The 13,884-nt window shown below is 47.8% G+C and overlaps 1 protein-coding gene across 1 annotated transcript in view; it reads right to left on the minus strand.

Moving 5' to 3' along the window:
• KDM4B (lysine (K)-specific demethylase 4B) overlaps nt 1-13,884 on the minus strand; it is a 70,479-nt gene that overhangs the window by 29,562 nt on the left and 27,033 nt on the right. The window contains exon 7 of the mRNA XM_010144923.1: nt 11,870-12,007. Coding sequence (XP_010143225.1) covers nt 11,870-12,007 — 138 coding nt within the window. The remainder of the gene's footprint in view (nt 1-11,869; nt 12,008-13,884) is intronic.

The raw sequence follows: 13,884 nt of genomic DNA on the forward strand, positions 1-13,884 counted from the left end.
GCAGGACTTCTTTTTCACCCTTCTTCCACACCTTTTCAAAACTATCCTTTTCCTAGTAGCAACAAATAAAATTAAATTTCTCCCGTTCCTTCTTTCATTTTTCATTCACTACCTTTATTAAAGGATTTATGAGCATAGCTAAGAAGCCACAGAGAGCAGGAGGAGAGTCTTTCCTTGCTGCGCTCTGCTACCCCCCTCCCCTCCCAACCCCTGGTTTTTGTTTTGTGAAGACCGCTGGCTGCCTTCTGCTGCTCGGACTGGGAGAGCAGCAATAACTGGCGTGTGCGAGTGGGAAGGACTGCTGATGGACAGGCACTTTCAGGAGAACTCAATTCATTTAGTGAAAAATAGCGCAGGACAGAAAGGCTGGAAATGCAATTTGGCCGCGGAACGGCAGGAGCACAGATGGTGCCCACGCTGCAAGCTCCCGGCCAGGCAGGAGCTTCTCACCGCCACCTCCCCCAGTACTGGCTTCGGGGATTTGTGTCGAGCAGATTGTCTATCACTTTGCCTTAAGAAATTCTCAAAGCACCTGTACGCTGCTACAGAGAGGAACAAGAGGAGCACCCCCAGCCCACGCCATCTATGAGCCACGGAGACTGACCGCCGCTGCCTTTACGAAGGGTGGAAAATGGCTTAAAAGGCGTACGGTCCGTTCTCCGACCCTGCCCTGGAAATGCAATTTGGCCGCGGAACGGCAGGAGCACAGATGGTGCCCACGCTGCAAGCTCCCGGCCAGGCAGGAGCTTCTCACCGCCACCTCCCCCAGTACTGGCTTCGGGGATTTTGTGTCGAGCAGATTGTCTATCACTTTGCCTTAAGAAATTCTCAAAGCACCTGTACGCTGCTACAGAGAGGAACAAGAGGAGCACCCCCAGCCCACACCATCTATGAGCCACGGAGACTGACCGCCGCTGCCTTTACGAAGTGTGGAAAATGGCTTAAAAGGGGAACGGTCCGTTCTCCGACCCTGCCCTGGAACCAACGCGCTGCAGCGCACACATCAACTCCTTCAAAGCCAGGGGAGCAAATCCTGAGCCAGGCGGGTCTAAAGGTCTCCACGATGGACTCCAACCACCGCCAGTTAAGGGCCTCACAAAAATGTAGAATTTACACAAAAACGTGGAGTGTTCACAGATTACAGAGAAACCACATGCTGCGCTATCTGGGTGCTATTCAGAGAACGACACCGTGGGCTGCAATCTCCAGAGTCCTGCAACACCAGGCGCCTGCAGCAGCCAAGCTCCTTTCTCTACACAAATCTAACATGAGGCATGTTTATATTTCAATTTTAATTTAATGTTACTGCTTTCACACTAACCAGCATGAATAATCTATACAGCCTCTTTCCTTTGGGGCTTTTCCAGACCGTACAGTTGTATTTCCTCAGCTGCCGCAGTGGTGGCACGTTCGCGTTCCCATAACGGCCAGCGTATTTTTCCATACCCCCGCCTCAGCCCCAGCAGCGAGATCCTGCTTAATACAGCAGATGCTTCCAATACAACGTACAGTTGTATTTCCTCAGCTGCCGCAGTGGTGGCACGTTCGCGTTCCCATAACGGCCAGCGTATTTTTCCATACCCCCGCCTCAGCCCCAGCAGCGAGATCCTGCTTAATACAGCAGATGCTTCCAATACAACTGGAAAAAGAACACACACGTGTGTGAGGGGTGGGAGAGGGAGAACGGGGGAGATCAGAGGGAGAGACTGCTTTGTGGCATGGGAAGAAATACAAGCCTGTCAATGAAACCCCTTTCCAGGTATTGCCTCCCCATACACGGACTCGTATCGCTTTCAAAGTGTTTAATCGTGGTCCTACACATGCGCATCGCCTACAGCCCCCCTCCCCTGCCCCCTCTACCCCGATTTCTGCAGAACACATCCTTCCATATTCCATTTCCCCTCTCAAATTCTAACTTTTCACATTCCATTATTATTAAACTTTATAGAAACAACATGTTGTTAACATGTTGTTAACATGTTGTGTTAACATGTCTCCACTTCACCACCATCACCAAAGAGAGAATCGAAACCTCGTTTCCTTTACGTGAGCCAGAACTGAACCACAAAGCTCCGACGTGGGCACTCGCAGGACTCCTACATGCCAGTGGGGCTGTGAAAGATTTCAGAGTGCTACAGTCCCACCAAGCACAGCTCATGATGAAACGGCACCGTGACGGATAGGTCTGTCCCGTCAAAATGACAGGTGAGAAATTCAAGGAACTCTGAGACCTAATCAAGTATCTTCCCATCTCTCCCCTGTCATTCCCCGTTTGGAGGCCAGACCACACACCGAACCGCTCGGGGACAGCAAGGCTGCCAGCGGCACATCAAACGGCAGAACAAACAACAGAATATTCATAACTGGCACCTCCAGCGACTGACTGCGAGGCCTGAAAATGGGGTGGAAAAAAACAAAACAAGAATCAGAACAGTTTTCAGGGCAGCTCTTTGCTGGGGGATCCAAGACCCAAACAAGAGGAGCCTCCATCTTCACCAGCTCTGCAAGGAACCCGGTTTGTTCCACCTCCCGAAGGTGTTTCTGGCCTCACCTCTCCTTTCGCATACGCTAATGACTTCGTTAACCAGGCAGGATACGACCGTGCAGAGGCAGCTGGCAGTCCAAGCACAGGCAGAAACACTGAACGGAAATGCCAGCGGAGCACTTCTCAGACTGAAACCCAACAGTCTTCCCCTACTCAGGCTTTTATCTGCTACTCAAAGCAGGGGACTGGGGTAAAATACCTGACACGTGAGCAACCCTGCCTCATCAATTATAACTCCAAGACTGAGAGTGGGAAATTTGTGGCTGCTGAACGTGTAGCCGTTATCTTATTTGCGATATTTCTAAAAAATAAAAACACTAATAACTCTGTGTAAAATAACAGTCAAATAAAAAGACTGTCTCCTTGAAGTAATAAAATCAAATGATGTGTGGAGAAATGCAGCCCCATTCAACCTCGACCTTCAGAATCATTTCTATAAGGCTATTTCCCTCACTTCCCAGCTATTAACACTAAACTGAACCTCATCTCCTCCGTAACATATAAAAAGTTAATGTAAAATAACCTTCTCCTGACTTAGAAATAGTCACCACAATGTTACATTTAAACTGGCACCTTCTGGTTCTCCCAGAACCCCCCCTCACACGTCAACGGAACCAGGGCCCTCTGCACAGCCGCTGAAGTCTCCCACTTCGCTTTAATGGAAATTTAGATAGAACCCACCACACTTAAAAAGTTCTTCCTGCTATTATGCCACCATTAAATGCCAGACCATAATCTTTGCCTAAAGCTTTTGTGTCTGCATTTTCATAACAATAAAGCCTAAAAGCAAATTACTGGGAAAGAAAGATGGTGACATCCAAAGGCGGCTGAGAAATTCTTGCTGGGACTGACATTGCTAGCGTGGACAAAGCTCCCGAGCTCCTCGCCATGAATTTCCAGGACCAGGCATAGAGTTTCAGCTTTTGGAAGATAAACAAAGTCCTCCCTCTTAAACAGCTCTCCAGTTTGTTATCATATGACAGATGTGATACTTGAGATCTGGTTAATACTCCAACAACAGGACAGAACAAACCAGTGTGGGCTCCAGTAAATGCCCCCTCACCCAGAGCTTTCTCTTCAACAAGGCTCTCACAGACCACCAAGGCTCCCAAAGGGACACGGGCGCTCGAATTCCCAGTAGGTGCCTGAAAGGTGAGGGGTGGCTATTCTGCAAGGACAGGAGGAGTTAAACTCTGAGAAGCAGCAAAACCTAAAATGCAGAGTTTGCATGTTTAATGGTTGGTAGTTGAAAGCTTGTGGGAAGGAAGATGAGTCTTGACCCCCTGTTTCTAGAGTAATTACTAGCATCGCCCTAAGTCTCAACAACAAACCAGTTCATTAGGAAACCCACTGGAAACCCTCTCCAGACTCTCATAAACAAAACAATTAGGGAAGCTTCCCGAGGACTCCCCGGTCCCTGGCTGCAGGGCACGCTTCCTTAGCTGGCTGCCGAAATGATCCACGCGGATTTCTGGGGATAGAAGAGTCGGGTAAGCCGCAAGCGGGGAGTCAGACGTACCCCACGCCACTGCAGTCACAACCAGGGGATGCTGTGTGACACGCTTCATTTCAGGCAAATAAAGAATAACCCCTCCCAACTGGCATCAGGCTTCTGCTGCTGTGTTAGAGTGAGAGTTCTGGGGGTCTGGGGCAGAGGGGCAGGGGCAGGGATCACCTCAGTGGGGTCCTGAGTTCCATGTCTCAGAGAGGCTGGAAGAACACAGAAGGAAATTCAGTGCTCTCGGCAGCACTTACGAGAGGGGCTTCAGTGAGGCACCACGTCATTCCAGCACAAGGGATAAACAAAAAACGCCTTTTACCCAGCGGTTACAACGTGGTCTGTAGCGACCATCATCCTGAGGTGATCTCGGGGTATTATCTTTTCCACATCGTGACTTGCAGGTGGTGAAAGAAGTCTACCACGACCACACCAGTTGGCAGCAAGCACGTCATTTCAGCAGTTAGCACCCCGCGCTCACGCGCTGAGCGAGCAGTGAGCACAAACTGACGTGGTTTGGCAGAGATCTACAGCTCTGAAGTGACAGCCACACGAGACAATCCCCGCTAAGTGACTGAAGTTATCCTTTTATCCTCCTGTTTGATCATCTGCTCTTAAGTCCTTTCTTTCAAGAAGCAAGCCGATCACTGTGCTGTATTCCCCGCCTGTAAACCACCGGAGAAGTCGTAAAACCCACCATTTTGTATCCCAGGAATGACAACCAAGATCTACAGGCAGGGTGTAGAAACAGGAATAATCATGTTTGGTGGAATATGAAGTGTCAGTACCTGAAGTGACAACCCGAGGTTTGCTCCCAGCACACCACCAAACCCCGTCCCCTGGTAATAACGACTACTCTTCAGAAACATTTTTCAGAAGGATAGGAACCTGAAATATATTTTTTGCAACTCCAAATGCTACAAGTTCGGATGAAGGGAGGGTTGATATACAGGTAAAAAAGGCAAGATGTTGTATATCCACCCTAAAGGAATCGGCAATCGAGACCTCTCTGAAAACCACACACGCAGGAAGCGCTTCCGCCTCTTCCCCACTATAATCTAGACCCACTTGCAGGTATTTTTGAAGCGGTGAGGAGAGTCAGATGAATACAGAGCAGAAGCGAACCTGAACCCTGATGTCTGAGACTGGGAAGCACCCAGCTCTGAGCCACCCCACGAAACCCCTGAAAGTGCTATAGCGGCACTAGGGAGCCAAGCTGAAGAAAATCAGCAGCACGGCTATCACGAAGGACAAACAACACAGCAAAATCGAGTTCAAAAGATTAGAAGAGGCTGTTCATAAGCAATCTACTCTGCACTATAATAAAAAGCGGGGGTTGTTTTTTAAAGTGTTTTTCATGCACAAAGCAAAAAGGCAAAGGGGACAAGCACTGCCTACACTGAAGGGATTTCTGTGGAGGACATCAAAAGGGGAAGGTACCTGATGAGAAGGTGTAGTGTCAATTCACAGCTGCTTCACACTTGTACACTGCCTTGCAGAGCTCTAACATCACCATCGCTGCAGCCCTCGAGCAGAATACACTATTTAGCTCTTCATTCTTAGGTGGAACCTAAGACTCCTCTTCCTCCTTCAGAGCTCTGCCTCCACGTGTCACCCCTGGCGCAGTTCCAGGGGATCCACACCGGCTGCAGGGGAAAGCACGATGCGACGGCAGCTTTTAAAAGGGCATTTTTGATGGCCTTGCTGTACGAACACCCCCAAGGGCAGATGAGCCGTGAGCCTCCGCTCTGACGCGTGAATGACTGAGGCTGGTTGACTTTACCAGGGAGCCCTGTGTGACAGAGGAGCTGAACGAACAAGCTGCAGGGAGCACATTGTTCACGTCGCTGCTTACTGCGGCCACTAAGCACGGCACAATCTCCACACTATAAATCACAGGGTTAGCAAGGTGGAGAGAGACCGGGAGACTGTGTCAGGCCAGCAGCATCGGGACTGCGGGGCTCGGCGCAGCTTCCACCTCAGAGAGCCGGCAGCCTCCACCCCAGAGCGTCCCATCGCAGGCGCTGGGAGAGTCACCCTGAGCTGGCAAACAGCAAACTCAGAAGAGAGCTGATAAAACAAAGCTCCAGCTTCAGAAAAGTAACTGCCTCCTTTCCACTTCAGCATGAAAAATACTGTCAAAATTCCTCTTTACGGCACAGTGCTTTGTGGAGAGTAAGATACTAGGAATGTTTACACATAATAAAAAAAAAAGGAAAAAAAAAGATTTTGTACAAGAGCGATTTTGATCCTGTCTGACAACACTATTCCACAATCATTTCTTTCCTGTTTTCTAAGCTTAAAAGCTCTAACTAGAGTCACTTAAGGCACACGTACAATGTAATGCAAAAATACACCTTATTTTTTATTTCCCTTATTTTGAAACCCAATTTTACGATATTTCTAAACAGTTTCTGCAAAAATCTCATGAATTTTATTTTCTTGGAAAATAAGGATGTCTTTAAAGAGAAAACCTACTGACGTCTGAATAGTAAGAGGTAAGCTGAAATTTTACATGGAAAATTATATGCTAGACAACATTAAAATCACAAATACTCAGATGTAAATTTGACTTCTGTTACTACACTATTACACCAGAAAAACCAAACACGTGAGGAGAGGGCTCAGAACCAATAAGCTCTGTAAAAGACCTGGGGTCTGAGATGCAAAAGGCACCTCTCTTGAAGATGCCAAACCCAGACCAGAGTCTCGCTTGTCTTCCCCTGCTCCCCCTTCATAAAGGAAGGTGCAGTAAGTTGTTCCCCTCCCTTCCACTTATTTCCAGTTCGGTTTGTAAAAGAAAGAGAAAAAAACAACCTGTGGGGTTCACTGTTTCTTGTAAAACTGTACACTGTGAAAGTGTCTGCTTGAACACCAGGAGGCTTAGAGGCCACCTCGACTTCAGGAAGGGCGCTTCACTAAAACCCTCGGGTTTAAAAGGGCTGTTGGTCCGATACTCAGCTGTTAAGACCCTCTGTGTGTCCAGGAGTTTTCAGAAACAAAGCGAATCAAAACAGTAACGCAGAAAGGAACTGCAGGCTCAGGTGACAAAACAAAAAGCTGGTAAGGAGTGAAAACGGTCATTGCCTGCCTTTCGTTCACCAGGGCTTCCTCAACAACCAGACAGAAACAAAAAGGGTTAATGGGAGACAGATGACTGAAGAACTCCGAAGGAAAGCATTTCTCCACGATTTTGAGGCTCTGCCTATGCAGGTGAACATTAACTACCCTATACACAAATAAAACCATCGCTGCTCCACTGGATATTCCATCAGTGACGCTAAGGTTGAAAGCGGAGCGTTCGGATTAGAGCTGACTCCTGAAATGTTGTGCCAGTATTTCCAGCACTGCAAAACCCCCTTTTAACGCATTTCTCCTGGATCTCTTTTTACTTTGCACACTGTGACAGAGTGACACTCGCGTGAGTCAAACAGAAGAGCATTCCCTGCCACAGACTGATCCGCAGAGAACGCAGAGATGCATTCCCATCACGTATTTGGGAAGACCTGGTGACAGCACACCAGGATTGTCGATGGGAGCCCCAAGAGCAAGGGAAGGGCTCCCTCCCCTCCCTAGACAAGTCATTGACTGTGCTGCTCAACCACCGCTTTTCAGGAGGATTAGGTGGAAGAGGCAAGTTGTGGTTGGCCTCAAAGTCACCTTGACTGGGAAGAAGTCAGCTGCAACACAAGGTTCCTCGAGGACAGTGGAGATGTTTATCTTGACAACAGGATAACAGTTAGAGCTGCTAATTCTTATACTTCTGGGTGCAACGTCCAGCTGTAGGCAAGACATCTATTTCCCAGTGGTGCCCCACCACATCATCCAAGACACGAAGTAAGGGAGAACGTTGTAACTTCCTCTGAATCTGACATTTGCTAAGAACAGAGCGCCATCAGTCCTGCGGATTTCTACACGTCATGAGAGGTGACACACGCCGGCACCCAGCGCTCAGGCGATTGTTAGGAGCATCAGCGAATCACACCGGAAAGGCAAGCAGCTGCTAGAATGAAAAAGCTGAAACAAGCCCAGGGAAAAGCTAAAGTGAAAAAGCAGAGAATTCTGCTGCGTGTTTGCGGTAACCCCTGTGCCAAAAGCCTTCAGCTCTCGAATTGCCCACCTGAGCCTGGGACGTACTACACAGACGCTGGAGACACCCCACAGAGCTGAGAACACAAATCTACCTCGCTGCATTGGCCCCGTATTAGCTAATAAAGATGGTTTGGTCATTATGTCCTTTCAGTAAGAGGCTACTTGTCAGCAACGGTTATAACCTCCACTAAAGACACGAACCCAGCACCACACCCTAGTTACCACCACACACAGACCCTTCCAGTTCCTTCACATCAGCTTCCGCTCCGCAGTTCTGAAAGAGACTCCAGAACCCCAGACCAGATTCTCAAAAAGCTTTGAACCAAAGAGGACAGCTAGTTTATTCACTTGGGTATTCACCAAACCCATTTCCACTGGAATTTTTACACATCTGTTCATCCTGGTTACAGGTTTACACAGATACAAGCACATTTATCCACTATTAGTTTCCTACACAACTACACAGCCACTGCTTTTTCTTTTTTTTTTTTTTTTTGCTAAGGCTGATGCTTGTTCTACAATTAGAGCAGAACCAGCATCTATGACGCTGATCTTTAAACATCAGTCTGGTTACTATGTATTTTTACAGCCTGGGCAGGTTCTGCTGTGGTTTGCAGAACATTTCACCATCTGGCAGGCAATTAGCATGGATAGCTCTGCCCATGTTTCTCCAAGGTGAGCCATTACTGTCCTGCGTGAGCGCTCCATTACGCTAGGCCACTGACATCCATCGCCCTCAGTAGAGTAGAATCCAAATTTCATTCCCAGGATAACGTTCAGGAGAGCTCCACCATGGGCTGAGCTTGAACCTTCCCTTGTCACCAGTCTCACGAGTGCTGGTAGGACAAGGGGGCTGTGCTGCTAACCTGAGGGAGGGAGAACCCCCTTCCAGCCAACCGCTTTCAGCGCAGTGAGGCAAGTGCCACCCAGTCAAGACTTTCCAAGAATTTTAAAAAGCGTATGACAAGAAAAGAAAAGAACCTGCTCGGATGTGGGCAGGATAACCTAACTGTGCCTGAGAGCACAGAAATCGACACAGCCGGTTTTTAAACCCAGTAAACCTGCAGTAGTTAACCACAACTCGCACACTCCGGGACGTCTGCCTCCACGAGCTCCCTCGCCACAAACGTGCCGGCAGCCGGAGCGCTCACAGTCAGCTGGTACTTCATTAAGTCCCTGTTTAACTTAAAACGAGATTTAAACCAGCCTTTTGCCCTTACACTGTAACAGCATTCACACCTCATCTGGAACCTGAGAGGACGGTATCAAAGGGTTAATTAGCACGTACGCAGTGCATGGTTGGGGCAATATTAAATGGAAATCTCTGAACAGACAAGTGTCACTGAGAGCAATGGAAATAAATTGGGCGTCTCCTTCCACACTTCAACTTTCCCTCCCTAGATTTGCTCAGTGCTCTCGGTGCTGCTTGTTCAGTAATTTCACGCTACGCTGCTTAACAATGTAAGCATGGAGGCTCAATCTAAAACCGCACTTCCCAAATGTCACTTGTTTGTGAACACATGGCTGAACCCAAAATTGCTTTTAATATTAGAGCGGTGCCTGCTGGCACTGCTGTAGTTAAGGGTCTGTCAGAATTTCCATGATAAACCCCATTTTCTGGGCTGTAATACCATGACCATTTGCTACAGATAAACCTGGTCTACAAGGTCACAGCAGACAAACATGATTTTTAAAATTTTCAAGCCATGTTGGCTTGGCTGGTTTTGAGTTTAAGACGCTTCACACCGATTCGAGGCCTCTTACCGTTCTAGGTGTTTCTTACCATCCCCTCAGAACTATTTCACGCTGGCCCTGCAGCCTCGGTTACTGCCACAGGGGCTGGTCTACAGCCCCGACGGGGTATGCAGAGATTACAACACCAGCACAGGGTTCTGCCTGAGCACTGGTGAGGGACAGGGAGGATAAAAATGTCACTTTTCAGCATGAGGGGTTTTCTGTGGCAAGAATCATTTCAGTTGCCATTACTAGCACTGGGGAGGTGTTACCCCACTGGCACAGAGAATTCATGTGTTTATCATCTCACGGCATATTTCAGGTCTGTATTTCATGGCACAGCCCCTGGTGTGTCTCACAGGAGATGCTTTTACACCACTGTAGTTTCAGAAGTTAAATAAAAAAAAAAAATCTACCTGTACACTTCAGAAAAGGAAAGAGCTTGAATGCTGAATTTGTTGGCTAACAGTGGAGTCCTTGAAACTATGGGCAGAATATTACTGAAAAAAATAAACCAGGCAGACAGTTCACCCTTCAGGAACTGGACTGGCCGAGCTTGCTTTTCATGGGATGAGCTGCTCAGACATCGACCATTGTGCCATGGGACAGGCAAAGCCTGCCTGCGGCTACCGAGGGAGGATATAGAATACCAAAGAGCGGAAAAAGCAGGAAAAAAGGTCCTGTGGGGTGACAACCATCTTCCTTTTCCAGTTGGGTGAATGAGGTTCACTTATTAAAAAGAAAAATAGGAAGAAACCCTATAGGAGGGTTTTGTGATTCTACAAGAGCCCGTGAAGGCTGCGGGAATAGCACTGGCCTCCAGAAGCAGAACTGCCTGACACGCGTTAGTCACAAAGCAGCCACTCGGGCTGATTACACACAACGTTGGTCACCACCGGATCGAACTCTGCACAGAAAGTTTCAGCTTGGCTCGAAAAAGGCCAAAGGCACGACCACAAAAAGGTGAGGGGTCAAGAAGGTGCTGCCAAGGAGTGCAGGATCCCAAGGCGGAGAAGAGAAGGACACCACTCAGCGATCATCTACCTTTTGCGACACTCGGCATATAAACCTTTGGAAAGACAAAACAGGACATCGCTACGTTGTTCCACAGAGCGAGACACTGCTGTACCTGCAGTCCGTGCTGAACAGAGCTGGGTTTGTCCAGAAGCAAGCATCAGGATGACTTACAAACGTTACCGAGTCAAGCTGAGTTGATAGAAGAAAAATATGTGAAGGAGATGTAATAAATGTTATTCCAGAGTGAAACCCAAGCGCACCTTTCTGGAGAGGAACATCTGAAGGAACTTTCAAATGCCGCCCCCTCTGTAATCATGATTCCTTTCCCCAACACTGGGTGGAACCGATTCAATTTACAAATTCACAGCTCCTGTTGAATCAGTTATACTTCACACTTCAAAACAAGAGAATGCAGCACGTGTGCCGTCAGAAAAACCAGACTCTGACTTTGCAACTGTCAAAGGTAACAAAACATATAAGAAGTTTGCCCTAATGAGAAAGAGCCACACAAAGTCATTCCAGCATGACTCTCCTCTTCAAACTTAACCAAGTGCATAGACTAGAGAAATTCAGGTATTTTCAGAAGGTTATTACCATAGTCTTGTTAAAGCCTAAAAGTATTTCCAGCTTATTCCTTCCCCTTCGCTGTGTACCTAATGAATTGTATTCAGTACATCAGTCACCTTATTCACTGTGAAATGCAGTTGGGATGCATCAGAAAACTAATCCTAACTTACCAGCCTCAAAACAACCTCCTCGCAAAGTGTACGTAACCTCCAGCAGCTGAGGAAGCCATTGCCGTGTCCCCACAATGACACGAGTTACCAGCGGGCATAAAACAGCAACACAGCACAACGAAAGGGCACACGGTCCAAACAACGGCCCTTTCCATCTTGTTCTTAGGGGTGAGGCTCCCATTCTCATTCCTTCGTATTTCAGGAGCGAGAGGTTTTAACCGACCCTGCCGCCCAACAGGCACCTACTTGGGTTGCCATTTTCCCGTAGTCAATCCAGCGCAAAGTGGCGAAGTTGGTGGACTCGGCACAGTTGAAGCCGTGATTGAAGCCAGCGTGGTAACCGTACGGAAAGGTAATCATGAACTCTCCAGCCTCCTGGGTGATCTGAAAAACAGGAACAAGAGACCCCACACATCAGCTGACAAAACCGGTCGCTGGTTCTCTCTCTTTCTCCCCCGCACTGGAGGGTAGGCAGCACAGTCCCTGCCAGCTCCCAGCTGAAGTGCAGAAATACTGAGGCGCTCCTGCAGCACAACGGAGGGAAGGGCTCCCAAGAGCTGAAATACGCTCACAGGCTTCAGTGACAAAAAGGGTCTCAGGCTGCAGCATTCCACAGATCAATAAATCTTCAGATCACGACACTTTATCTCGTGCTAAGGCCCAGTTTACACTCCCACCACCGGTCTAGGGGAGCTAAGAAAACTGGATTTCCCTCCCAACTCACATGCTGCATTGCAGGGTCCTACTGAAGAACACGCTACCTTTTACTGCGTTTATTTCCTCACTTAGTTTATCAGTCTTACTCCCACTTGTTCACCCAGAAGTCAAACAACCTAAAAATCACAGCTCACCACGTCACATGTAAGTGTTATGGACATTCTCGATAGAAGGGTTAAAAACTGCAGAATACAGCTGTAATCAGAGACCAAATGAATTTTGGTACTTCCGGAAAATCCTTTTTTTAAGTCTTATGTAAAGACAACACTGGGGAAAAAAGGCATTGAGTTGTTGGAGTACAGCATGGATCACGAGAGCGCTGGCAGTGACACAGCACACTTCCAGCCCGGCTCCCCCGCCCAGGGAGCAGGTGACAGCACCCTCCTCCCCTGCATTAGGAGAGGCGAGATGTGACCTTCCCTGTCTTTCCAAGCCAGAAGTGCTGACAGACCTTTCCTGCAGTCACATGCCAAACAACTCCGCTTGGATTCCTTCCCACCAGCGGCGATGCACCGCGCAGCGGCTCAGAGCCTACAGAGATCCTGAAGAGCTTACACTGACGAACACGAGGATGGCTCCAAACAGACGGCAAAACATTTACCTGCTTGGCTGGACTAACACCTAAACTTAATTAAAAACCACAAACCAGAGGGAGTAAGAACTGCTATGACAATACAAGAAGCTTCTGCAGCATTTCTGGCTGAGAGGCGCTGAAGTCCAGCCCAGCTTCACCGAGATCCCCCCATCCAGCCCCCGCCGCAAATCAGAGCGGAGTGGTACATTGCTAACTTCAGGAGACAGATTATTATTATTATTTCTGTCAGGAAATCCACATCCTGGTGTCTTCATTTGAAGCCCACAGTGCATGTCCTCCATGTCCCTGCTGTCAACATTATCCCCACCATAAATTAGAGCACTCTCCAGATGATGGATAGGCCATGCAGAAAAGTAATAACTATTGAAGGGAGCCAGCACAAACTGCCACTCACGGGGAGAGCCAGAAATTTACTGACTTCTGCAAGCTCTTGAGGAATAAATTGAGAAATCAATAGGAGATTACAGAAATACACATTTTTAATTATTAAAATGCCCCAGTATTGACCTGGTTCCTTTTTTCCAGAAGTAAATACCATTATGGAGATTTAGAGTGAATAGCATCTATTCACCCCATCGAAATCTGCCAGGAATTTAGATGAAGGGATCCTGTCTCTGCTTCTGAAGAAGAACGGCACGTGTTCCCTCTTTCTGAATAGTGATCCTCCTCCAAAAGCCGCTATTTCAGGACAGGAGGTATTCAGATTCGGGCTGCTCAGACTGAAGAGATCTCCCTCCTCCTCTTTACATTTACAAACATCCCTCCAGCGAGGGCCATGGAGAAGAAAGCAGCTATCCTCAAACCTGCACTTCCCCTCGTTCTGTAAAATCAGGGTTAGGAATTAAGTAACATGTTAATAGTCCCTTGTTTTGACATGAATATTGTCCTCTATGTGTACACTGGTGTCTTTTTTTTTTTTTTTTGTAAAAAACAGTCAAAAATCAGATTC

Source organism: Buceros rhinoceros, unplaced genomic scaffold, assembly GCF_000710305.1.
Source record: "Buceros rhinoceros silvestris isolate BGI_N320 unplaced genomic scaffold, ASM71030v1 scaffold8001, whole genome shotgun sequence".
Classification (NCBI taxonomy): Eukaryota; Metazoa; Chordata; class Aves; order Bucerotiformes; family Bucerotidae; genus Buceros; species Buceros rhinoceros.